Genomic DNA, 27455 nt, shown 5'->3' on the forward strand with positions numbered 1-27455 from the left:
TACAAGATTAAATTGGCTTCAGAGTGGATTGTAGGTAGAAGTCACTGAAGAAAGATTCATTAAATGAAAATTCCAGAAAGAGTTAATCCTTGAATAGAAAGACTGTAATAGGAATAAAATTTTGTGAGTGGCACCATAAAAGCAGAGCCAATGGCATGTTACAAATAATTGATTGTGAGAGGAGAGAAAGTAAGGGTAGAGTTAATTACTTAATCATAAAGAAAAGAATGTTTCCCAAAATAGCATCTGACTGCCAGGAACCATACATGTTATATTAATATAATATATTCTCAAATAATGCCAAGTGATCAGTATTTCCAATTCTCATTTCAAAATAATATTTAAACCAAACCTGTACTTGTTTTGTAATGTTAAAGGAAATAATAACACTGAAAACTCTCAGAGGAGACAAAAATAAAAAACACAAAAAATGTAGTTTAAACTTATAGATATCTAACAGTCTGCATAAAACACATAAGATATCAAATCAACCAAAACAATAGTCAACTATAGTTTTTTTAACATAATTTCTATTAGTGCGTGTAGAATGGCCTTAGTGCTGTGACAGAATTTAGTTGATATAGGCAGAATAGTAATTCATTAAAAAAAATATTGGGTAGCTCACATAATCTTTGGGAAATCTTAATCTTAGAGAACTGGATTCAGATGCTATGTCCAAAACCAGTGCACACAACCTTTTCCAACCGTCCAACTAGATATGGACACTATAGGCCATAGCATTAAATGAAATACCAGCACCACCAACACGGATCCCTGGATACTGCCAATAAAATCGCTGCTTCTGCTCTCTCTGGAAATCAGATGTAGCTGCCATAGTTGCCAGGACTGATCAGGAGAAAGAATATCAAAAGGTCTTACTGGCCCCTCTCATTTGCAAACCTACATCATGCCATGCCCTAATGAAAGGGAGCCCTGGGAAGCAACAACCTAGCATTGCACCTTCTATATGGAACTGGGTTCACCATATAAGAGGCCTCAGAGGTTGTCTGGCCCAAAAGGATGCTAACCAAATTACTGTTAATAGACACATTTCAATGCTTAACAAAAGTGTATGAAGTTATGCTATTCTAATTAATGTTCTAAGTGGCAAAATTCAGATAGAAGGGTAGACATTTTAACTGGTGCAAGTATATTTATTAGTTTATTAATATAAAAAAACTATGTGGATTTCAGTGATGTTTGTCAAAAAAGATATTTTACTTAATATGTTAAATATCAGTGTCAGGTCAGAGCTACCATGAACATATGGCATATGTAGAGTAATGGATTTTAATGGAAATATTAAATTAAAAACTAGGATAGGTATCACTTATTATACTACATTCAAATTTTATATTAAACTGTATGACATGTTTATAAAGAAACCAAAGAAATAAAATAAGTTTGAATTACCATAAAATGTGTAGTTCCTAAAATGAGATCTATAAGAGGTACTACTTATTTGAACCACTACTAATGCCTACATTTATGTATAAAATGGCCATCTGTGGGTACATATGGACACAAAAGATGATTTTATTAGATTTAACAATACTAATTACATACTCTTATTTGCAGTGGTAAAAAGAGCATTGATTTTCTATGGCACTATTTAGCAATGAAGATGTAGAAAATATCTCCATTAGGTACTCCTAATCAACCACTTATAAGAAACAAGGATCTAGTGGTTGTGTTTATAATACTTTGAACACTTTGGGCAAACTAACAAGTATGATGATATTGGCTAGTGCTCCTATTGTTGCTAAACAAAATGGGAAAGAAAAGGATGACTTTAGGGATTCAAATTTCCAGCTCTAAGGCCTCTTAAATGACCTGAAAGCTTCTGTGTTTGCCCTTGGACACTATCTCCTCTGCCCACAGGGCTGAGATTGCTGAAAATCAAATGCAGAATCTCATCCTGTGGCTGGCTGAATTACAGTGCAAGTTAAACTCCTAGCCTTGATGGGTGTTTACTGTTAAAGTAAGGGCATTGATTGAGAAGACCCCGATAAAGCTGGGGACATCTAAATTCTGATGAGTCCTATTTACAGTGGAAAAGGCCTCTCCACCTCCATTAGGAGTATCCTCTCCACCCCTATTTGAAAGAATTAACCCTGCATTGCCTGGGGAAACTATAATAGCCGCCCCAAAGGTAGTTGCTGTCTAAGACAATGCTGGTGCCTCAGGACCCACCCCCACCATCTCTCTTTGTTTCTAGACCTATATCTCTACTCAAGTCCCAGAAGGCCCCTAAATGTGAGATACAAAGTATGACTGATGAGGAGGTGGGCTTCATTCCAAAAGAACTACTTGAGTTTTCTAATTATATAGACAGAAATCTGGGGAACATGTGTAGGAATGGATATTAAGAGTTTGACTTATTAAGCAGAGATTCTGAATTTAATGTTACATTTTGGGAAGTTGCAAAGGCTCTAACAGTTTGTTTGATTGGTTAGCTGAAATATGGACCAACAGGTGGCCCACAGTGAGCAAGCTATAAATGCCGGACTTGTCTTGGTTTAATATAAAGGAACTAGAGGCCCAGTGCATGAAATTCATGCATGGGGGGGAGGGTGTCCCTCAGCCCAGCCTGCACCCTCTCCAATCTGGGACCCCTCGAGGGATGTCCGACTGCCCATTTAGGCCTGATCCCACCTGGAAGTCAGACATCCCTCACACAATCCAGGACTGCTGGCTCCCAATTGCTTGCCTACCTGCCTACCTGATTGCCCCTAACCCCTTCTGCCTGCCAGCCTGATCACCCATTAACCACTCCCCAGCCAGCCTGATTGACGCCTAACTGCTCCCCTGCCAGCCTGGTCACCCCCAACTACCCTCCCCTGCAGGCCTGGTCCATCCAACTGTCCTCTCCTGCAGGCCTGGTCCCCCAACTGCCTTTCCCTGCAGGCCTGGCCCCCCCCCCCAATTTCCCTACCTTGCAGGCCTGGTCCACCCAACTGTCCTCCTCTGCAGGCTTGGTCCCCCAACTGCCCTCCCCTGTAGGCCTGGTCACCCCCAACTTCCCTCCCTTGCAGGCCTGGTCACCCCCAACTTCCCTCCATTGCAGGCCTGGTCCACCCATCTGTCCCCCCCTGCAGGCTTGGTCACCCCCAACTTCCCTCCCTTGCAGGCCTGGTCCACCCAACTGTCCTCCCTTGCAGGCCTGGTCCCCCCCAACTTCCTTCCCCTGCAGGCCTGGTCCATCCAACTGTCCTTCCCTGCAGGCCTGGTATACCCAACTGCCACCCCTGCAGGCCTGGTCCCCCACAACTACCTTCCCCTTCAGGCCTGGGTCCCCCGCAACTGCCCTCCTCTGCAGGCCTGGGTCCCCCCTAACTGTCCTCCCCTGCAGGCCTGATCACCCCCAACTCTCCTCCCCTGGAGGCCTGGACCCTCCCAACTGCCCTCCCCTGCAGGCCTGGTCCCTCCCAACTGCCCTCCCCTGCTGGCCTGATTGCCCACAACTGCACTCCCCTGCTGGCCATCTTGTGGTGGTCATCTTGTGTCCACATGGGGCAGCCATCTTGTGTGTTGGAGTGACGGTCAATTTGCATATTACCTCTTTATTATATTTATTATATAGGATGGATTCAAGGGCTTAGTATCGGGAAACTAGAATGTTGAAATGGATTTGTCATTTCAGACTTACCCACAATAGGAGGGTCTGGAAGACATACCTCTTTCATCATGATACAATAAATTCTGAGGAGTCACAACATCCTTTGAAATGCTCTATGATCTATCTGTTCTGTAGGCCAAACCTTACAGTGGAGACTGCAGTCAGTGAATTGGGAAATGTCAATGCAATAGAAATAATTGGATCCTCTGGTTGTAGGGGCCCAGTGGTGGCACTCAACCTCTAAGGCAAGATTTGAGGAGTTACCAAAATGGACAGCAGAGTCAAAGCAGCAATTAGAATAGTGTGTTATTTTTTTTTTTAGAATAGTGTGACTCACAGACCTATGGTGTTGGCTAGCTGATCATGGTGTTCCTGGAAGGGAAACAGATAGAAAGCCTACTGAATTCTTTCTTGATGTGTATAAGCAAAAATGTTCTTGGTCAAATGAACAAAAGTCTAGCTTGACCATAAAAAAAAAAAAAAAAAAGATCATGACCCCTCAATCAATTCTCAGACCTCAGACTTGAGCCATTTTATAGACCCAGAAGCCCTTGAATGAAGGGGTGGACAGATGCCTTTGAGGAAGGATCCTGGTTCACTGTCAAAAATTTATATTGTTAATATTTCTCCCAGACCTTTCCCAAGGGATCTAGAACCTTTTATTAGAGTAATTGTGCATTGGAGAAATTGATATAATCAGACCTTACGGGGACTACTGGACATTGGCGATGGATTGAAATTAATTCCAAACAACACAAAACATCACTTGTGGGTCACTCATCAGAATAGGTTATGGAGGTCAGATGATTAGTGCTCAGGTCCATCTCACAGTGGGCTCAGTGGGTGTCCAAACACATTCTGTGATTATTTCCCCATTTTTGGAATGCATAATTAGAACAGATGTACCTTACAGCTGGCCCAATACCCACATTGGTTTTCTGACCTATGGAATGAGGACTCTTATGGCAGAAAACTCAACTGGGAGGCCCTAGAACTGCCTCTACTTAGTCTACTTAGAAAAATAGTAAACCAAAAGTAATAAGGCATTCCTGTAGGGATTGCATAGATTAGTAACACAATTAAGGACTTGAAAGACTCAGGGGTCATGATTCCGACCACATCCCCATTCAATTTTCCTATTTAGCCTACATAGAAGACAGATGGATCTTGGAGTATGACAGTGGATTAGCATAAATTTAACCAGGTGATAATTCCAATTGCTGCTGCTATGCCAGAAGTAGTTTCATTGCCAGAGCAAATTAGTACATCCCCTAGTACCTGGTATGTCAAATGCCCTTTTTCTCCTTCTCTGTCAAGAAGGACCACTAGAAGCAGTTAGCTTGCAGCTGGAAAGGACAGTAAAAAACCATTATAATTTAGTTTTCAGTAATCTTGATAAGTTTCCCTTCACAAGATATCAAGCTGGTCCATTTAATTGATGGCATTATACTAATTGGACCTAGTGAGCAAGATGTTGTAAATATTCTCAATATTTCTGGGGATTTAGTGCTGTTGTGGGCAAAGTCAAGAGACTGCCTTCTAAGGTAAAGGGAAAATTCTTGTATTTGGTTCCACCTACAACATAAAAAAAGGCATAATATCTAGTAGGCCTTTTGGTTTGGGAGGCAACATATTCCTCATTTGGGTGTTTTACTCCACCCCATTTACCAAATAACCCAAAAGTTGCTCATTTTGAGTAGAGCCTAGAACAAGAAAAGAAGCAGGTACAGGCTACTGTGTAACTTGCTCTACCACTTGGGCCATATTCCAATGGTGCCTTGAAGGATGCTGTTTGGAGCTTCTGGAAGGCTCAATTCAGGCCCTTGGGAGCAAAGTCCTGCCATCTTCTGTAAATAACACTCCCTTTTTGAGAAACAGCTCTTAGACTACTACTAGGCCTTATTACAGACAGGATGTTTAATCATGAGCCATTGTGTTACCATGTGATCTGAGCTGCCGATCATGAACTGGGTGTTGTCTGACACATAAGAGCATGTGGATAGGCCCTAAATGTACAAGTAAGTTACCTGAAGAAATGACCCAAATGCTAATGGTTCCCACACCTGGTGCACTGCCTTCTCTCTCTCAGCCTGCACCTATGGCCCAGTGAGAGTTCCCTACAATCAGTTGACAGAGGAAGAAAAGACTCAAGACTGGTTTTCAGATGTTTCTGCACAGAAGGTAGGAACCATCCCAAAATGGGCAGCTACAGCACTACAGAACCTTTCTGGGACATTCTTAAAGGTCAGTGGTAAAGAATACAGTCTTGAAGGACACTGCCATTGGGAAGAACTTCAAGCAGTGTACCTGCCTTTTCATTTTGCTTGGAAGGAGAAGTGGCCAAATGTGTGATTCACAGGCTATGGCAAATGTTTTGACTGGATAGTGAGGGACTTGGAAGGTACATATTGGAAAATTGGTGATAAACTAATCTGGGAAGAGGTAATGTTGATAGACCTCTCTGAATGGGGGGAAAAAGAGAGAAGATATTTGCATCACATGTAAATGGGCACCAAAAGGTGACCTCAGCAAAGGAGGATTTTAAAAATCAAGGATTATCCATTCTGTGTATACCAGTCAGCCTCTTTCCCCAGCTACCTGTATCATTGTTCAATGGGCTTATAAACAAGGTGGTCATAGTGACAGAGATGAAGGTTATGAATGGGCTCAGCATCATAGACTTCCACTCACCAAAGCCATACTTTCTAACAACACTGCTGAGTACCCAATCTACCAGCAGCAAAGACCAACAAGGTGTTATAAAACCATTCACTGAGGTGATCAGCCAGCAACCTGATAGCAGGTTGATTACATTGGACAGCTTCTATTATGGAAGGGGCAGCTTTTTGTCCTTACTGGAATAGACAGTGAGGACATGGATTAGACTCTAAATATGGATTAGCCTTCTCTGAACACAATGATTCTGCCAAAATACCATCTGTGGACTTACAGAATGCTTTATCCATCATCATAGCATTCCACAAAATATTGCTTTTTCACAGCAAAAGAAGTTTGGCAATAACTCATGATCATCGAACTCACTGGTCTTAACATATTCCCCACCATGCTGAAGCAACTGGACTAATGAAACAGTGGAATGGCCTTTTGGCAATTCAGTTAGTGTCAGCTAGATGGCAATGCCTGGTAAGGCCAAGGCAAGATTCTCCAGTAGAGTGTATATGTTGTGATTCAGCATCCAATATATGGTGCTCTTTTTCCCATAGCCAGAATTAATGAGTACAGGAATCAAAGGGTGGAAATTAGAGTGGCGCCACTCACTATTACCCCTAGTGACCCACTAACAAAATGTTTGTTTTCTATTCCCGTGATCTGATGCTCTGCTGGCCCAGAGGTCTTAGTTCCAAAGCAAGTAATGCTTCCACCTAAACACAAAATGGTGATTCCGTTGAACTGAAAGTTAAGACAATGGCCCAGCCACTTTGGGCTCCTTATGACTCTGAATCCACAGACAAAGAAGGAAGTCATTTTCTTACTGGGTGACAGATCTTAACTACCAAGGAGAATTTGCACACTGTTCCACAATGGAGGTAGGGAAGAGTATGTTTGTGACACAGGAAATCCTTTTGTGTGTCTCTTTGTATTATCATGCTTTGTGATTAACAACAATGGAAGACTGCAACAACCCCATCCAGGCAGTACTACTAATAGCCTAGAAGGAAAGTTTGGGCCATTCCACCAGGTAAAGTACCATGACCAGTTAAGGTGCTTGCTAAAGGCACAGGGAATGCAGAATGGGTAATTGAAGAAGGTAAAATACCAGCTATCATTGTGTGACCAGTTACAGAAATAAAGACCATAATTGTCATGAGTATTTCCTCATTATTATGTTATAAATATTTCTGTATAACAAATATCTTTGTTTTCTTCTCTCTTCTATCGTATATAACAAAGAGTTAATATGCAAATTGACCCTTATGCTGTAACACCATCACAAGATGACTGTACACACAGTGGAGGCTGGGTTCCTGTAACGAGCCGTAACGAGTGATCAGCAGGGACCTGAGGCTGTGTGGTGCTGGGCTGGGGTAGGGGACCTGAGGCTGTGCCCCCCACCTGCCTGGCAGGGCTTGACAGGGGACCTCAGGCCACACCTCCTGCCTGATGGAGCTTGATGGGGGACCTCAGGTTGTGGCCCCCACCCGGCAACAGGGGACCTTGACAGGGGACCTGAGGCTGCACCCCCCACCTGGCAGGCTGGGTCTGGGTTTTGTGTGATTTCGAGGTCTGCGTGGGTGGGTGGGGACTTGACTCTGGGTCCTGCGGCGTGCTCCAGACTCTGACAGGAGGAAGATTTTCATATATATTTTACTAATTTTCTTTCATCTCTGACACTTCTATTATAGAGAAAGGGAAAATAGCAATATTAAAATATTTCCTCTAATTAATTCCCTTTTAATGTGCATGAATTTTGTGTACCAGGCCACTAGTCCTATCTAATACAAGAGTAATATGCAAATTGACTGTATCTTCGCCACGCCCACCAGCCAATCAGGAGCGAGGATGCAAATTAACCCAACCAAGATGGCTGTGGCGACAGAGAGAGCAGGAGGCTTGAGTTGCCCCCAGCGATGGAGGAAGCCAAGCTTTCTGCCTGCCCTGGCCTGCCTTGGCCTCCGCTCAAGGCTACAAAGTTTCAATTATAGAAGATAAATAAATCTCAGATCCCAGGGCCTTCACTTGGGTCGCTGGGGTGTGTGGCCGGCCTGCAAACAACCACAGGCACCTCACCCAGGTGGCCCCAGGCCCCAAGGGAACCCCACCCTGATCTGGGACACCCTTCAGGGCAAACCAGCCGGCCTTCACCCGTGCACCAGGCCTCTATCCTATCTAATCCTGTCTAATAAAAGAATAATATGCAAATTGACTGTCACTCCAACACATGATGGCTGCCCCCATATGGTCAAAGATGACTGTCCCCATGTGGACACAAGATGGCCACCACAAGATGGCCAGCAGGGGAGGGAAGTTGGGAGGGACCAGGCCGGCAGAGAAGGGAAGTTGGGGGCGACTGGGCCTGAAGGGAAGGGCAGTTGGGGGTGACCCAGGCCTGCAGGGGAGAGCAGTTGGCGGGGGAACAGGCCTGAAGGGGAGGGCAGTTAGGGGTGACCAGGCCTGCAGGGGAGAGAAGTTGGGGGTGACCAGGCCTTCAGGGGAGGGCAGTTAGGGGCAAACAGGCTGGCAGGGGAGCAGTTAGGCATCAATCAGGCTGACAGGGGAGTGGTTAGGGGGTGATCAGGCTGGCAGGCAGAAGCTGTTAGGGGCAATCAGGAAGGCAGGCAGGCGAGCAGTTGGGAGCCAGCAGTCCTGGATTATGAGAGGGCCTAAATGGGCAGTCGGACATTCCTTGAGGGGTCCCAGATTGGACAAATTTCGTGCACCGGGCCTCTAATTCTCTTACAAAATACTAGAGGCCCATTGCACAAAATTCATGCAAGAGTAGGCCTTCGCAGCTTTGGCAGCTGCCTGGATCCCTCCCTTGCAGCCACAGCGGCTTCCTGCATCTTGTGGCTGCAGCCCTGGCTTCATCTGGAAGGACATCTGGAAGGATGATCAGTCCAATTAGCATATTATGCTTTTATTATTATATATGTTGACTTTTACATCATCATATTAAGGTATTAGATATCAAGGAGAAGAGTAAATATCACTCAAAACTTTACCTCCCATACTAGCGAAAAAGTAGTGTGTTTTGGCTGTATGAAGAATGTTAGATGGAACTCTGACCTGGTATTGTCTTTACTTGGAGATTAAGTACAGTTTAAGGAACTACTTATGGGTGCCAAGTTGATAAGTGATGGTTAACTTTATGTTTCAATTTGCATGGGCCATGAGGTGACCCATCGTTTAGCCCAATATTATTCTGGGTATGTCTGTAATGGTGTTTCTGGATGAATTAAGATTTGAATCAGTAGATTGAGTAAAACAGATGGTCTTCCCTAACATGGGTGGGTCTCATCCAATCAACTGAAGAACTGAATCGAACAAAAAGGCTGTGTAAGAAGGAACTCCTCCTCCTTAGCTACTTGAAATGAGGCATTGGTTATTTATGCCTTTGGACTTGGACTTTAACGTTGGCTCTTCTTGGGTTCTGAGCCTTTTGGCTCTCAGTCTGGACTAACACCATCAGCACTCATGGAACTTAGATGCTATATCATTGGCTCTCCTAAATCTCAAGCTTGCTGACTGCAAATGTTAGGACTTAGCCTCCATAAGCACATAAACTAATTCCTTATAATAAATCAAACTTTCTCCTTCCCTATCTGTTTATCTATCTAGTCTATAACACACACATCCTATTGGTTTTATTTCTTTAGAGAACACTAATACAGAAGGTATTAATATAAGCATGGACTTAGGAAACTCAGGGATTGAAACATATTGTTGAATATTAGTATATATATATATATTGCTCAATAAAATGGTATTTAAGGTGTACATGGGCACTTTTAGGAAATTATACTAAAAGAAAATGAAACAAACACCACAGAAACAACCTCTGGAAATTCACTCTATACCTACCCATAGTGCTTAAAATAGGTATTATCTGCAAAATAAATAAATAAATAAATAAATAAATAAATAAATGAGTTTATAATTTCTCAACATTCACAATCTTTAGTAATTTTCTAATCTTTTGGTGATATATTTATGACAATATAAAGTTAAACTGAATAAGACTGCAAGACTTACTGAATACTCTAAACTTTAATCTTTTCTCTATAAATTGTAAGGTTACATCATGGATGCTGAGTCACTCAGATCCATTGCAACAACATGACATTTTATACTTTAAAAATAAACTCTACTTTTCCTCAATATGAAACTGCACTTTTTACACAAGAATATTGGTAACTCTAAAAGTTGCTACACTAAGTATTAAGCACATAGTTAATGATTTCTTTGTAATTTTTCTTTAGGTAAGTTCTTCCTTTACCTTTAACTCCCCCCCTCCAAAAAAAAAAGTATATTTCAAATGTGTGTATGAGAATAGGACTATGTTTTAAAACACTGGAATACCAATACGTAAATGGTCCAACTTAGTTCCTTCCTCAAGTAGAAAAGTATTGAACTGACATTTAAAACAAGTAAGAGTAAAATAAGAAATAAGCAATGTTCTTTTGTTTTGTTTTGTTTTGTTAATCCTCACCCAAGGATATTTTTTCCATTGATTTTTTAAGAGAGAGTGGGAGGGACACATATATATGTGTATTTACGACACAAAACTTGCTTGTGTCATAGTGCATAGCTATAGTTTTAGTTATGACATACATTTGCTAATAAATGACTTTTATTAATATTTCATTTCATTATACCTCTGGCACTGTTCCAAAACCTTTGATCACACATTAATCAAGGTTGTTTTAAATTTGGATAAATAGCTCTGTTAATTAAAGTAAATAATTACCAACAATACAGAACATGTTCACATTCACTGGCTTAATTAACAATGATTTTACTCAATTACATTTTGGAGGAAATTTTGTTAAGTACAGCTGACCCCTGAATGGGGGATGAGTTAGGGGTGCCAACTCCCTGGGCCAAATCCAAATGTAAGTTTTGATGCCACAAAAATCTTACTTATAGTCTGTCTCCCTGCATCTACAGGTTCCCAGCCAAGCACTGAAAATATTTTTTAAAGTATTTTTAAAAAGTGGATCTGGGCAGTTCAAACCTGTGTATATTCATTTATAGTTAAAATGTTAATAATTAGTCTTCCACATGGAATCTGCTTCAACTGTGGCCATTTCCCCCTCAAGTCCCCTTTCTTCCAGCATTATGATTAGAATTTTTATCAAACTTATGTCCAATTAAATGAAATTTAGTTACTTCAGTCTTAACATTAATATTTCTCTTGACTTTGATCAGAAATATTTAAATTTCCCAAGCTCATTCTCCTATTTCTAGTCACAGAGTTAATAACATAACTTCACATTTATACTACAGTATGTGGTAGGCAGAACAATGGCATCTCAAAGATATTGATGACCCAATCCTTGGAATTTGTGAATATGTTACCTTATATAATACGAGGGGCCCAGTTCATGAATTTGTGCACCTTGAAAGGAACTGTGGGCCACGAGGTTGTGGTAGGCACAGGGGCGGGTCTCAGCCCATCCTCCACACCCTGCCTGGGTCCTCCTGCCATGGCCCCTGTCTGCAGGCAGCCCTGCTCCTGCTGCCACTGTTCCCACACGCGGACAGCGCAGAGCGATTGGGGCCGATGCCAGCAGTGGGTGTGAATGGGGCCCACCCTGTCAGTGGGTGTGAGCGGTAGCTGCTGCTCTGATCACTCCTCAGGAGCAGGGGGAGGTGAAGAAGCCTTCAAGAGTGATCAGGGCTGGCAGCCGCCGCTTGCACCCACTGATGGGGCCTAGTGATTGGGACTGGAGCCGGGCACTGGCAGTGGGTGCGAGCAGTGACTCCGGCGCCAGCTGCAGGTGTGAGTGGGGCCAGCGCTGGCAGTAGGTGCGAGTGCCAGGTGGGAGCGCAGCACACGGGAGCAAGGAATTTTCAGTAACCACCAGATGCTCGCCCTGATGACAGTGGCCAGTGCCCCGCCTTCGTCTGGCACCACTGCTCACCTGCTCCACCATCCCGCCGCGGCCAACGCCCACCATGTTCTGCACATGCCCCTTGGTGGTCAGCGCACATCATAGCGACCAGTTGTTAGGTTGTTCCGGTTGTTCCACGGTTCGGTCTATTTGCATATTAGCCTTTTATTATATAGGATAAGGAACTTAGCAAATATAATTAAGATTATGGACCTTAAGATAAGGAAAATATACTGGATCATCCATCCATCTGGATGGGCCTGATATAATCACACAAGCCCTTAAAAGTAGGAAACTTTCTCTAATTGGAAGCAGAAGAAAGACTGGAGTAGAAGAGGTAGAAGAGAGAGGTGGCAGAAGGGGCAGTCAGAGATCATCCAGAAATGAGCAAGATAAGACATGCAACTGCTGGCTGTGAGACACAGGGACCAACATGCAAAGACCTGAGAGTCCCCTAGGAATTAAATGTGGTCACTGACACTTACCTGGCCAGTCAATGGGATCTCAGTCCTGCAACCATAAGGAACTGCATCCTGCCAACAACATATATGAGTTTGAAAGCTCAGAACTTCCCAATAAGACTCAAGCCACACAATACCTTGGTTACAGCCCTATGAAACCCAGAACTGAGAAACCAATCAAATCAATCTGCATGACTGACATAAAAAGACTATGAGATAAAATTTTCTGTTGTTTGAAGTTTCTAAACTTATGATACTTTGTTAGGGAAGCAAAAGTATTTTTAAATTTAGCAATTTTCTTATTTGTTATATAGTTTATTTATAATTATCCAATTATTTGGGAAGGGCACTATTATGTGCTCTTTTCAATGAGTAAAATGAGTCTTAGAGAAATGAAATTACTTCTAGAAGATTCTGCACAGTATACTGCAGAGAGAAAATTCCCACCCAGGTCTTTTAGGTTTTAGTTTAAATTCTTCAACTATAAAAAAAAAAAAAAAAAAACACATAAAAAAATGAAAAAAGGAGAACCTGACAGCAATTTAATCCAGAACAGCATTAGAAGCTGGAATTTTCTTTCTCGATACTATCTTTCTTTCTTTTTTAAAAAATATGTTTTTATTGATTTCAGAGAAAGAAGAGGGAGAGATAGAAACATCCATGATGAGAGAGAATTGGTCAGCTGTCTTTTGCATGCCCCGCACTGGGGATTGAGCCTGCAATCCAGGCATGTGCCTGACCAAGAATAGAACCTTGACCTCCTGGTTCATGGAGCAATGCTCACCCACTGAGACACACTGGCCAGGCAATACTTCCTTTCTTGAGATTTTAAATAAATCTTTACTTAATTATTACTTATTTTGTATCTAAAATTAGAAAAAAAGTTAATCTTCTATTTTGTCTTTTAGCTATTTAAAAAATTAACCATTATGTTGAAATCTCCAAGTGCTGAAATTAAATTCTCTAGAAAAGATGTAGAACAGTACAACACTGTATACTTCCTATTTTAATTGTATCTTGTATAGTACTAGATTGGTTTCCTTGTATAGCCATCTAATTTATATATTCATATGTGGTCTAGTAATGTGAATAAATAATGCATATTTTAGTTCAATTGCTGAACTAATTCAGATGTCTTTGACATCTTTCATCGCATGTAATGTCAACATTATGTCTCTTGAATTGTCAGGCTAGAGGGCACCCAATAGACATTGTTCTTAAAGGTGTAGCCAGCCTTTTCAAAAAAATAGAGTTAAATTTTCATAAAATTTGATCAAACAGGTGCATAATAGTAGTCAATGTATTACTCTAAATGTTATAGCTTTTTTAACAAGAAATAAGAAAATTTAAAAGTACAAATACATATAGAAGAAAGTAAAAATTAAAACCTAATTTTTATTGCTTAGAGAAAAGAGATAAACATATTTTTTCCAGAGTGATAATAATTTTGAATACTTGAATAGAAAGTCTAAAAGCTTAAATAATTTTTCCATGTGTTGGAACATTATGTTTTAATTGCACCTTGATCAATTTAACAATATAATGAATATCCTACATTGAAAAATAATCCCCATTCAAATGTATATTATTCTTCTAAAAACAAACACAGGTTCTGTAAAAAAAAAAATACAGCCATTACACTTTTAGTGTTTCTACAGTAAAATAATCCAATTATATTTCAGTCTTTTTATGTGTTTCATAACTAAAGTAAATAGGTCTAAATCTTAGTTTAATATAATTTTCATTCTGTGTTTAGATTAATTTTATAAATCCAATTAGAAGAAAAAAAATAGTGGTATAACTTTCTGAGAGACTATACTAAAATTCACTAGGTTAAGTTTGCAAACATTTTTAGGGACCATCAGTGACCTTGTTGGAATTTCTGGTGCAGCCAGGAGAAAGTTAATTTTGGTCATGAGCAGCATAGCTTCTAGGTCCAGAGTTGAGTCTATATAATATGATACAATTTACAAGGCACAAATACTCAAAATGTAGATATAAATAAATATCATGAGAATTTTAATAGATATCAATTTTCCCCAGAAATTTTAAGAAAAAATAAAACCAAAATCACTCTTTAGACAACTTTGGCCCCCATCCCTTTGAACTATATTACTGAGATTTGTATTCAACAAAGATTCATCAAATACCAATTATGCTTAAAAGTTGGGCGCTGTCTAGGTAACATTTAAAAATGTGCATTTTACAATCTTTTTGAAAGTGATTCATGTTGTATTCAGAAAGCTTTTTAAAGGAACCACTTTGCTTCAATATTAATAATAACCATTTTGAAAATAGAAGGATGAATTATGACAAGGATTGACTTTTTTATACTGAATGAAATGTAAGGGGTGGATTATTTTATTTTTGTGGTTAAACTATTCATGCAATCATAATTTTATTGTCCAAAATCATATTTATTTTTAAAACACTGTTTTTATTGTTTCAGAGAGAGGAAGGGAGAGGGAGAGAAGATAGAAACATCAATAATGAGAATCATTGATAAGCTGCACACCCCCTAGTGGGGATCCAGCCCACAGCCTGGGTATGTGCCCTGCCTGGTGATTGAACCGTGACCTCCTAGTTCAGGGGAACTCAAACTTTTTAAACAGGGGGCCAGTTCACTGTCCCTCAGACCGTTGGAGGGCCGGACTATAGTTTAAAAAAAAAAACTATGAACAAATTCCTATGCACACTGCTAAGTCGGCTGCTAAGCAGGACAGGCAGCGGCAGCATGCCATAAAAACATCTGGCGGGCCGGGTAAATGTCCTCGGCGGGCCGCATGTGGCCAGCGGGCCATAGTTTGAGGACCCCTGTTAGTTCATAGGTCAGCGCTCAACCACTGAGTCATATTGGCCAGGCCAAAATTTTACTTCTGATAAGTTATTTAATACCTGTCAAGCACTATGAAGAAATACTATAATATATTAAAGCTACATGTTGATTCTGATCTTATCAGAAAATACATGCATCGACTCTTTATTATAAAAGATGTATATAATGGATATTTAAAATAACTATGGAATTGGCAGGGTTATAGTTATATACTATGTTAATTAAAGTTAATCCTTCTCTTTGTATTCTAGAGTTCATTGATTTAAAATTTTATTTTTTGTCACCTTTTAACAGAGGTGATTGATATCTGTGCCTATTTAGACTCTCAGATTAGGTGATAATGTACTCTTTTCACTGGTGAGTATATAAACATCTTGATAGCACCATATAATACAAGGCAGGTGAAGCATTAATAGAATATAATTCATAGAAAATATTGAAGAAGATGCTGTCCAAGCATGGTTTTATATATCAATCCCAGTATGCCCTCCCTTTGTCTCACTTGAGGAGAAAAAGACATTGAGTCAGCTTGCCTTCTTATTGCCTTATAATTGTAGAGGGACAGAAATAGGCAATGAAGTAATCATACAGGTTGAAAAGAACTAATCATTAAAACCATTTTGATTGTTAGCTTTAAGAAACCATTACTTGTGCAGCAAACTGAACTAAAGGAGAACAGATATTGGGTAAATATTGAATCACTGGTCAAGGTAATATGAAAAGTCTACTTTTATATATTTTTCAACATATATTGTCTTTCCTTAGTCAAGAATAGAGATAACAACATCCTAATTTTGTTCCTCTATTCATTCTTACTGTTAGTTCTATAGCATTTTAGACTTTTAATTCAAGTATTCAAAATTACTTATTAAAATATTTTATATATATTATTCTTCAAGAATGAGTGAATGAATTAGATCATGAATTTTGGAGTTGATTTTACTTTAGTCAGCTATTTTATATAATTCACTTTTATTATCTATATATATAAAAGGCTAATATACAAATTGTCCCCACAGGAGTTTGACCAGGAGACCAGGAGTTCGATCACTTGCTATGATGTGCGCTGACCACCAGGGGGTGGCATGGAACAAAGGAAGCCCCAGCTGGCAGCTAGGGAAGGGAGGCCCCAGCCAGCAGCCAGAAGGCCCCGATCGGCCCTAATGGCTGGCCAGCCCTAGAGACCCTACCCGTCCATGAATTTCATGCACCGGGCCTCTAGTAAAATGATAAAGAGATTGAAAGAGCTGTTGAGAGCTGTTGCAATATTAAATTTTATCTCTACCTGCTAATACAAACTCCATTATTATTTCCCTTCCCTGATTTTAAAAACCTTGGGAGAAACAACCCTAAACACCGTTAGTATAACTATTTTCTGCTTTTCTTATCAAGGATTACACTTAGTAAAACACAGCCTTTATACAGGAGCATAATCCTCAGGTAAAGTCTGATTTTTGATATCTTGCTTTTCAATCATTATGGTCATTAATATTCAATATTACTTATGTCCCTAGGCAAGTTACTTAATATCTTATAGACTTTAATTTCTCTTGCCACATTACCGGTTGAAATAATAATGTCATCTATTTATTGAAGCCTAACACATAGTACTGGTAAGCATTCAATACATTTTATTATTATTAAAAAAACAAATGATTATATAATATTGTTATATGATTATTATATTTTATGAAAACTTAGTGTTGATTAACAATATATATTAATTATAGAATATTAATATAAGTTATAGTAATTTTAGTAATAATGCCAGAGTTGTTTATTATATTGGTTAAAAATAAAAATTATTTCATTTTTAACATAAATTTTTTTTTATATATATATATATATTTTATTGATTTTTTTTTTTACAGAGAGGAAGGGAGAGGGAGAGAGAGTTAGAAACATCGATGAGAGAGGAACATCGATCAGCTGCCTCCTGCACAACCCCTACTGGGGATGTGCCCGCAACCAAGGTACATGCCCTTGACCGGAATCGAACCTGGGACCTTCCAGTCCGCAGACCGACGCTCTACCCACTGAGCCAAACTGGTTTCGGCTAACATAAAATTTTTCATGCAATGATTTTCTGTATTTGTTTCAGGTTATTTATTACTTACCAGGAGGTCTGAAACTTCTCAGTAAAGCACAAAACCTAATTACAATCTTTATCTATTTCTTAAAATTGAGGCCAATAAGGAAAGCCCAGACAGTGCTAAACTCAGATCTGAAGGAAAAAAGCCAATCTATCAAATGCATTTGACTGGCAAATGATGGTAGTTAAAGAAAATTTTTGAATTTGCTTATGAGGCTTTGGGTATTTCTTATATCTATATTCACTCTCTTATTCATTCCAATTTTATTGAGCACTTACTAAGGATAAAGCACTGAAATACATAAAAGATATACAGGATATTTTATATGTCCTCAAGCAGCCATCATCTGGCACACGATAAAGGAATGGATTTAATGACTACAGTATAAGTGAATGTTATATGAAAAGAGACAAATGAAAAAAATCACTTTGAAGTGGATTTTACAATTAAAGATTATAAAGAAATTATAATGTAAAAAGGGTTACAGAGCATAGCCTGGCTGATAATAGGTGGGATCCAGAAGGACAGTCTTTTAGGTATACAAATGATCAAAGGCTTTGGGTTTGCTAATCATAGGACCTATTTTGGGACTTAATCCAGGTTGGTGGAGCATAGATTCTTTGAAGATTATAGTGTAAAATAAGAAAGGGAAGGTACATCAGACATATACTGAAGAGTTCCAGCTTAAAGCATTGCGTAGGTCCTTAGGCTTATGGGGGCCAGTTGCATGACTAGCTTGCCCATCTTTCATCTCCAGTGCCTAAAAAGTAGGTAGTGAATGCATTAAAATTTTGATAGATGAATGAATTAGTGAATTAAAGCTTACACTTACTCAGTAAGAAAAGGGTAGGCAGAAGGTAGATTTTAGAGAGAATGATCATATGGTGGTATATTATGATGAATTAAAGAGGTCGGAAATTAGAGGAGACTAAAAGGAAACACTTTTATGACAGAAGAGGAAGTGTCAAAAACTGAAGGGGCTGAGTTTTATTCTACTTGCAAGCTTACGTATTAGTCTAACACAATTTCATGGCTACTGGCAGAAGACAGACTCCTGGATCAGAGAAAAAAATACTTTATTAATTACAGCTAAGAGGTATGCAGATATCAGTATTTGCGTTGGTTCTCTAAGCCCCAATTCCCACAAAGGTAAGTGACATATGCATATTCAGTCGGCTGCATCACAAAAGAGGAAACGGAATCTTTTATATAAGGCAGTAAGGGTACCAAAACTTTGCCCCAGAGTGAAACAGTAACTTTATTTTACTGGGCAGTAAACCTGCTCTTTGCTAGAGAGAGAGAGAAACTATCTCTTCCATCCAAACTATTAACTGTCCGAACATCCTTAAAAAGATAGTTCAAACTAAAGGCAGTTTACAAGATGTGCAAACACACGAGAAGCCCACAGTGAAGGCCAGAATTAGAAGTTGGTAGTGAAAATTCCATTCAAATCATAACTGTGTTCATGAAAAGTTTCTATTTTTATTTAGTCCACGGATCAAATTTTTAATTAGAGCAGGAGACTATTTCTTATTATATTACATTTTCTTAACACTAGTAGAAAACATAATTACTTTGTTGCTTCATACCAAAGTTCATCATAACCTAAGAGGGAAATGTTGACTTCTTACAAGAATAAATTATGTCAGAATTTAACATATCTGTACTTTTATTTTATTTTTTTAAGATGAGAGTTAAATTCACAGAACTCTTTAAGGAGAGTTTCCATCATTTTGACAAAATCTAATATATATATTCATGCACTGGAATAACTTATATAGTAAGAAAAACAATGAATCAATTATCTGAATATACTAATATACACTGATATACTTTGTTCTGAGCTATAAATATAGTAGTGACTTTTTTCCTTGTGTTTGTTTTATAGGTAATGTTAGATATAGCTGACCTTCTAAAAAAGTAAGGCAGAAGCAACATAGCCATCTATACTAATAAAAGGGTAATATGCAAATTGGTGCCCTCACAGTAACGACCAAACAGCAGTCTGCGTGGGGCAATAAGGCCAGCAGGGGGGTTAGTGAGGGATGACCAAAAGCCTCAACAGCAGGCTGCATGAGGTGAACAGGCCGGTGAGGGGGGAAGTTGGGGGCAACCAGGCCGGCAGGGGGGAGCAGTTAGGGGCAACCAGGCCGACAGAAGGGGTCAGCAGTGAGGGATGACCAGGCCGGCAGGGGGCACAGTTGGGGGTGACCAGGCCAGCGGAAGGGGAAGTTGGGGGCAATCAGGCTGGCAGGGGGGGATGTTAGGGGTGACCAGGCAGGCAGGCAGGTGAGCAATTAGGAGCCAGTGGTCCTGGTTTATGAGAGGGATGTCCGACTGCTGGTTTAGGCCTGATCCCAGGGATCGGCAGTCAGACATTTCCTGAGGGGTCCCAGATTGAAGAGGGAGCAGGCTGGGCTGAGGGGTCCCCCACATGGACGCATTTTGTGCACCAGGCCTCTAGTCTATACTATATAAAAGGATAATATGCTAATTAGACCGGGAGACCTTCCAGACGTCCTTCTGGACAAAGCCATGGTGGTGGGACCAAGGTAGAGGCAGGTAGGGGTGAGCAGACTGGCAGGGGGGCAATTGGGGGCAATCAGGCCAGCAGGGGGGGCAGTTGGGGTGAGCAGGCTGGCACAGGGGGGTATTCGGGGGCGAGCAGGCTGACAGGGGCAGTTGGGGCAATCAGGCTGGCAGGGGGGGCAGTTGGGGGTGAGAAGGCTGGTGGGGGGCAGTTGGGGGTGAGCAGGTCGGCAGGCAGAGTGGTTAGGGGCAATCAGGCAGGCAGGCAGGTGAGTGGTTAGGAGCCAGCAGTCCCAGGTTGTGAGAGGGATGTCCAACTGCTGGTTTAGGCTCAATCCCTGTCCCAATCCCACAGGGATCGGGCCTAAACCAGCAGTCGGACATCCCCCAAGGAGTCCCAGATTGGAGAGGGTGCAGGCCAGGTTAAGGGACACAACCCCCGTGCACGAATTTCATGCACTGGGCCACTGGTATACTTATAAAGTCCTTTGGTAAAGAATTTAACATTACCCAAAATGAAATCTGGTCTTTGCCCTCAGTTCCTAAAGCTCATCTCTAAACCCTCGTAATGTCAGGCTCAACAACGGTATCTTTGCTTGGGGGCCTTGGGTCAACCAGAGAGTTACAGTGCAATTTAGAGTGGGGGCTCTGAGCCACACCAACAACTTGTTAATTTAGGATGAGTCTCCTGATATCAGTTGATGTCTGAGGGATGGAGACAGATCAATCATGTGGGAAATCAATCATGCCTACCTGATGGAGCCCCCATTAAAACTCTGGACATCAAACTTTGGTGAGTATCCTTGGTTGGCAATACTCTGTGTGTATTGTAACACTCTGATACTGTGAGTATAACACTGTCTGGACTAGATGGGAAGAGGACAAGTAGAAGCTCTATGTTTAGAACTCTCCTGGACTCGACTATGCCCCCTTTTGTTTGATTTTAATCTGCATCATTCTGCAGTTATAAACTGTGACTGTGAGTATAGCAGCTTTCAATGAATTCTGTGAATCCTTCTAGCATGTTTTTGAATCTGAGGGTGGTTTTGGAAATCTCTGAACTTGCAACTGATGTTAGAAGTGAGGGTGATCTTGTGTGGACTGTGTTCTCGCCAACTGTGCACAGAAGATCCCAACTCTAAAAGATTATGTTGAAGAGGAGATATTTCATCATTTTTGTGGAACATATATTTTTGCAATTTCAAAATTTTGTTTTGCATGTTTTAATATCTAAAGGACAACATCCCATTTTATTTATATCATATACACATATGAATGTGGTATGTGATTTTGTGAAATTCTAGAATCTCTTTTCCAAATACATTTTTAAACCTTTCTAAAAAAATGGATTACCAACCATTGACATATATGTCATTCTTATGGACCAAACACTTTTAAAATTAGGCATAGCTTACCTAAAAACAGTATGTATTTAAAATGATAAAAAAATTGTCTATTTCATAACCATCACAGGCTAATTCTTCCACATTTCTATTTAAAGTAATTTTACATATTTCTCAAGATTTTAGAAAATTTACACTGTGAAGTTTTTACACAGACAAAATAATTATTTAGTTACCTAATTACAAATATTATTAACTATTGCATAGCCCCAAGGATCCTCCTTATTAGAACTGTAATTCCAGCTGCATTGGAGACGCCTATCTACAAAAAATAAGAAGGTCAAACCCACCACACTGATTTCATCATTTCTTTTTAAGACTACAGTAGAGACAGACAAACTGAGTGATTGTAGACTCTTGCTGGTACAATGGTGTGAAAAGCAAATTTACATGCTATTATCATTAAGAAATACTTATTATATGCTTACTATGTGAAACCTGTACACACAGAGGATTGTCAAGCTTCTTTCCTAGTAATGTGGTTTGGAACCAGCCAATGCAATTTTTAACTTCAGAGTTTCAGCCTAACTTGGGCGAGCCATGTGCATCTAGGTAGCTGGTGTGAGGGAATGTGTTCTCATTACTTCCCCTTAGCGCTGTAACCTGGTGACAGTTCTTCTTTCAGTCATGGCCAGAGGAAGAAAGCCAAAAAAAACCTGTCATCTTCTAAATTCACAGCATGAGGCTATAACATTTCTTTCAGACTTCATTTTTTAAAATTTCTGTCTCCTACTGACAGTCTGACTGTCAAAGTCACCGCAGGAGATAAAAATAAAAAGAATCATCAAAGAAACCCATGCTCAGAATTTCCCTATAGGAGTTTTCAGCAAGAGGAGTAAAAAGAAAAAGAAAAAAAAAATGAAAGTGGCTTCATTGACATTTGCCCTCCAGCAAAACATTAATAAAAGGGAAAAACAAATGTATGCTTTCCCACCCCTCAAATATGTCCCCTGATATCAGAAAATGGAATGTTTCATTATTGTAATAGATGAAAAGACCAATTGCTCAAACATATTTTGCTGTGAGCTATTTAAATTTACATTGATTTCAAGGTCAGAGCTTTATACAAAAATTTTGACAAAAACACATAAAAATGTTTTAAAATTTTGATATAAAACAGGTAACTAACACTGTAGTGTGTCATGAAAGCATTTAAATCACCTTAATTCAAAATAAATCTTATAGCAAGTAGCATATAATAATTTTTTTCATTTTAACATTATAACTTTCCACTGAATTTTTGAATACTTGCATTTTTAAAATTCAAAGTATGCTTTTATTGCAAGTGTTTTCTGAGTGCACATGCTGTTTAGAAGAACTCTGTATATTGTGTTATGTTAATTTGTTATTTGTTAAGTTGTAATTGCATTTTTGAAAATAAACTTTTTTGGGGAATAATTTTAGGTTTACAGAAAAGTTGCGAAGTTAATACAAAGAATTAATTCTCATAGGTCCCTCACCCGGTTTCCTGCATTGTTAGCATATTCTATTACCAGAGTACATTTGTCAAAACTAACACACTGACATTAGCATATTACTATTAACGAATTACAGACTTCATTTGGATTCCACTAGTTTTCTAGGATCCAATCTCAGGAGTCACACTGCATTTGGTTGTCATGTCTCCCTGGTCACTGACAGTTTGACAATCTTTCCTTGATTTTCATGACCTTGACAGCATTAGGGAATACTGGTCAGATATCTTGTACAATGTTCCCAGTCTGGGCTTGCATTATTAATTTTTAATCCCATCAATTTGATGCATGTTTGTATAGTTTTGCCTATGTGCAAATCTTGAATAACTAATCACCCAATTAAATCAATTAATTCATTTCATTTCATTACTAAAAAGGAGAAGCTGTACTTCCAGAAAGACTTGGTAAAATTTTCTCTACTAGTTAAAGAACTTTATAACAAGAAAAGTAATCAGAGTGAGATTCATTCAGTAAATTATAAGCATTTATTAAATGTTTACTTTGTGCCTGGCATTGTGCTTTGTGTGTTTGTGTGTGTGTGTGGGGGGGGGGGGGCATAGAAATAAAATACATGATTTCTTTCCTCAGAGAGGACATAGTAAAGAAAGGGGAAAAGTCAAGTAAACATAAAATTGTCATGGAAAACTTGGTGGACTGAGTGGGAAAGAGTTAATGTTAGAGACACTCCTAGACCATAAATGCCCTTGACTTAAAATAATTGAATGTGTTCAAATATATGTTGTTATCTTTATAAATATTAGAAGTTAGCAAAAGGCGATTCAGGCAAAGAGAGTAAATGCTTTAGTGTGCTGGAGCCTATGATGGAGCATGCTTTAAAAATGAATTTTAGTTTATTGAAATGGAGAGGGAAAGTTGAGAGAGAACTCTTTTCTCTATTGATTTTAAGTAAGAGCACAAAAATAAGATGTGCATTTTTAAATACGTTGAATTATTTTTATTAAAAGAGCAAGTTTAATCACTTTATATATTGCAAATGTTTTTTTCTTTACATTTTCTTTTTAAACTTCTTTACATGTCAGAAAGAATATTCTGTCAACAATGTGGAGAATGAACTGGAGGGTAAATAAATTAGAAGCAGGAAATAAGCAGAAAATTATTAGTATAATCAATACAAAATTATGAACGAGGGATGGAGAAAGTTTTTAAAGGAAGGTAGAATCTTTAGGATATGCATGAAATTGAGTATGGAAAATAAGACATTAAGAGAACAGAAGGTATCACTTTTGAATTTCTACTTAGTTGATATAGTGACTACTGGTGCGAGCTGCCTAAGGTAGGGAATATAAAAAGCAAGGAGTGAGGAGGTAGGGAGATGTGAAAATGTTTCAGCTTTGAACAGACTGGTTTAAGATGTCTGAGTTTGAGGATATACTAGTAATGTAGAGTTTCCCAATAGGCTGCTGATTATTGGAAATGAAGCTAAGGAGAGAAATGGGCTGGGGATACAGTTTGGGATACATTACCATATAGATGGTATTAGAAATAATATAACTAGATGATATCCTCCAGTAGCATATAAAATGAGAAAAAAAAGGCTGTTATTGAAACTCAGAAAACACCCACACTCACATTTAATGAATAGAATGAATAGGCTAGCCAGGAAAAGGATACTAAGAAAGAATGGCAAGCAAGAGTAGAGTAAAACTGAGAAAATTTTATCATAGAAACCACAATGGAACGTCCATATTCAAGAACAGAGATTCAAAAAGCAGAGAATAATCAACACTGACAAAGTTATAGATAGGCCATTTAATATAGGTACTTTATTCTAAAATAATTTTTATAGGACATCTATAATGGTTTAATCTTATAGGATCAATCAAGTAATATACTAAACATTATATTTTAAACTAAATTTTTTGGGACAAACTTGCTAATATATAACGACCAATTTAAAAATTTTTAAAAAGCTTGTGGTAAAAACTGAGTTCTCTCTATGAAGCCCTCACATTTCTGGTATTCTAGTCTGTAATTGAGAGGAGTTAGCTTGACACGCAGGGGTCCATTGGAAAACAAAGGCAGGTGGAACATAGGCAGGGGCAGACACAGAAGTCTGAGCAAGCTTAGTCACAGAAACCAACCATGAAGAAATAATAAAATGCTTTTGGACTCAGAGCATGAGGCATGTAAAACTAGGGAGGGTCTACAACAAGTATGTCAAACTCACGGCCTGTGGGCTGCATGCAGCCCACAACAAATATTTTTTGCAGCCCGGCCAATTTAGATATTTTTTGCGGCCCACTCAACCTAACAGTATGTAAAAGACATTTTAATTAAATTTTCGTAACTTAATTTTTATAATATCTTGTTATACATAATCCTATCTAATAAAAGAGTAATATGCAAATTAACCGTCACTCCACTACACCCATAAGCCATGCCCACAAGCCACGCCCACCATCCAATCAGGAGAGAATATGCAAATAAACCCAACCAAGATGGCTACGGCCACAGAGAGCAGGAGGGAGGCTTGGGTTTCCCCAGCAATGGAGGAAGCCAAACTTTCCGCCTGCCCTTGGCAGCCTAGGCCTCCACTCAAAGCTACAAAGTTTCAATGATAGAAGGTAAACAAATCCAAACAGAAATGGCGGCAGCCACGGAGCTGGAAAGAGCAGGAGGCTAGGGTTGCTGCTGGCGATGGAGGAAGCCAAGCTTTCTGCACACCCTGGCCGCCTCCGCTTAAGGCTACAAAGTTTCAATTATAGAAGATACATAAATTCCAACAGAAATGGCTGCTGCCATGGAGCGAGCAGGAGGCTTGGCTCCCCTCCAGGCTACAAAGTTTCAATTGTAGAAGATAAATAAATTCCATATACCAGGGCCTCTGCTTGGGACACTGGGGGGGGGCATGGCTGGCCTGAAAACCACCACAGGCCCCTTGACCAGGCCACCCCACGTCCCAAGAGAACCCCCACCCTGATCCGGGACACCCTTCAGGGCAAACCAGCTGGCCCCCTCCCGTGCACCAGGCCACTATCCTATCTAATAAAAGAGTAAAATGCAGATTGACCATCATTCCAACACACAAGATGGCTGCCCCCATGTGGACACAAGATGGCCACCACAAGATGGCCACCACAGAGGCAGCAGGAGAGGCTGTGGCATGGGCTGGTCTCTGTCTCACCCCTTCTGCAGAGGCAGTGGGAGAGGCAATGCCAAGACCATGCTCATGCCTCTGCCAGTCCCTGCACTGCCCCTTTCGCAGAGGCAGTGAGAGAGGGGTTTGCGTGGTTCCAGTACCAGTGCTTGCCTTCCACAGAGGCAGGGGGATGGGGCAGCACGGTCCTGGAGCCTCCAAAGAGGCTGGATGGGTGCGACTGCAGTGCCTCAGCCTCCCACAGCCTCTCTCACAGCCAGCCTGACCCTAGATTGCCCCTCCCCCCATCACCACCAGTGGGTGGGGGCAGAACCAGTGCTAAGAAGCAGTGAGCCTGGCTTCTGTTTGAGCCACACTGACCCCCACCCTCCCGCTCAGCCAGAAGCCTGGCTCACGGTTGGTGAGCACAGTGGAGGTGGCGTGAGCCTCTTCCACCCCCACAGCAGGCGGGCGGTAAGGAGCAAGGGGTCCTGGACTGAGAGAGCCCCGGACTGCGAGAGGGATGTCTGTGTTCCAGCTTAAGCCCAATCCCTGGAGGGTCCTGGGCTGCTAGAGGGCATAGGCCGAGCTGAGGACCCCTACCCCAGTGCACAAATTTCTTGCACCGGGCCTCTAGTCTAATATATAAAAGCCCAGTGACCGTTATGGTAGAACAACCAGAATGACTGCTCACTATGACACCAACTAATCACCAGGGGGCAGACACCCAATGCAGGAACTTCCCCTTGGTGATCAGTGTGCTCCCACAGGGGGAGTGCCACTCAGCCAGAAGCCGGGCTCATGGCTTTTGAGAGCCTCTCCCACCTCTGAGGAAGTATAAGGAGCAGCAAGCCAAGTGGTAAGGAGCGAGCAACCAGAAGGCATAAAAGACTAAGAAATGGGAGAATTTAAGGCCCAAAAGAGAACAAATGCAGCAACTGTTTGAATCTGTACAAAAGGCCACAGGGAATACATTTTAAATTGCAGCCTTCCAAATAATTTGAAAAGTGTCAAGTTGCTGTCAACTATCTCCTGATTGAATTTTTAACTGTGATTTATATATTAACTAGAGGCCCGGTGCACGGATTTGTGCACCGGTGGTGTCCCTCAGCCTTGCCTGCACCTTCTCACAATCTGGGACCCCTCTAGGAACGTCAAGCTTCTGGTTTTGGCCCCATTACCATGGCTTTGTCTGGAAGGATGTCTGGAAGGTCTCATGGTCTAATTAGCATATTACCCTTTTATTAATATAGATAGGATATGACATACTGCCATAACTATAACATATGTACCAGTATTACTCTATGAGAATGCATACTTCATCCAATAGGAAGGCATCTAATACATTACATTGTATATGTTGTAAGTA

The 27455-nt window shown here is 40.3% G+C and overlaps 1 protein-coding gene and 1 long non-coding RNA gene across 12 annotated transcripts in view; one reads left to right on the top strand and one right to left on the bottom strand.

Annotated features, from left to right (window-relative positions):
• The window catches only part of EPHA6 (EPH receptor A6), a 1012702-nt gene that overhangs the window by 645392 nt on the left and 339855 nt on the right, over positions 1–27455 (bottom strand). The window contains exon 1 of one of the 11 annotated variants that reach the window (XM_079766999.1): positions 12678–12719. The exons of 9 other annotated variants lie outside the window; for them this stretch is intronic. Coding sequence is in view for 1 of the 2 variants with exons in the window: in XM_079766994.1 (XP_079623120.1) it covers positions 12697–12725 (29 nt within the window). In the remaining variant the exon portion in view is untranslated. Of the gene's footprint in view, positions 1–12677; positions 12726–27455 lie in introns of those variants that run through there. One more of the 11 variants, XM_079766994.1, reaches the window with a different exon arrangement.
• The window catches only part of LOC307097097, a 613772-nt gene that overhangs the window by 439691 nt on the left and 146626 nt on the right, over positions 1–27455 (top strand). The gene's annotated exons all lie outside the window — the stretch shown is intronic.

The sequence above is a fragment of the Cnephaeus nilssonii genome (genome assembly GCF_951640355.1).
Source record: "Cnephaeus nilssonii genome assembly, chromosome: 3".
NCBI lineage: Eukaryota > Metazoa > Chordata > Mammalia > Chiroptera > Vespertilionidae > Cnephaeus > Cnephaeus nilssonii.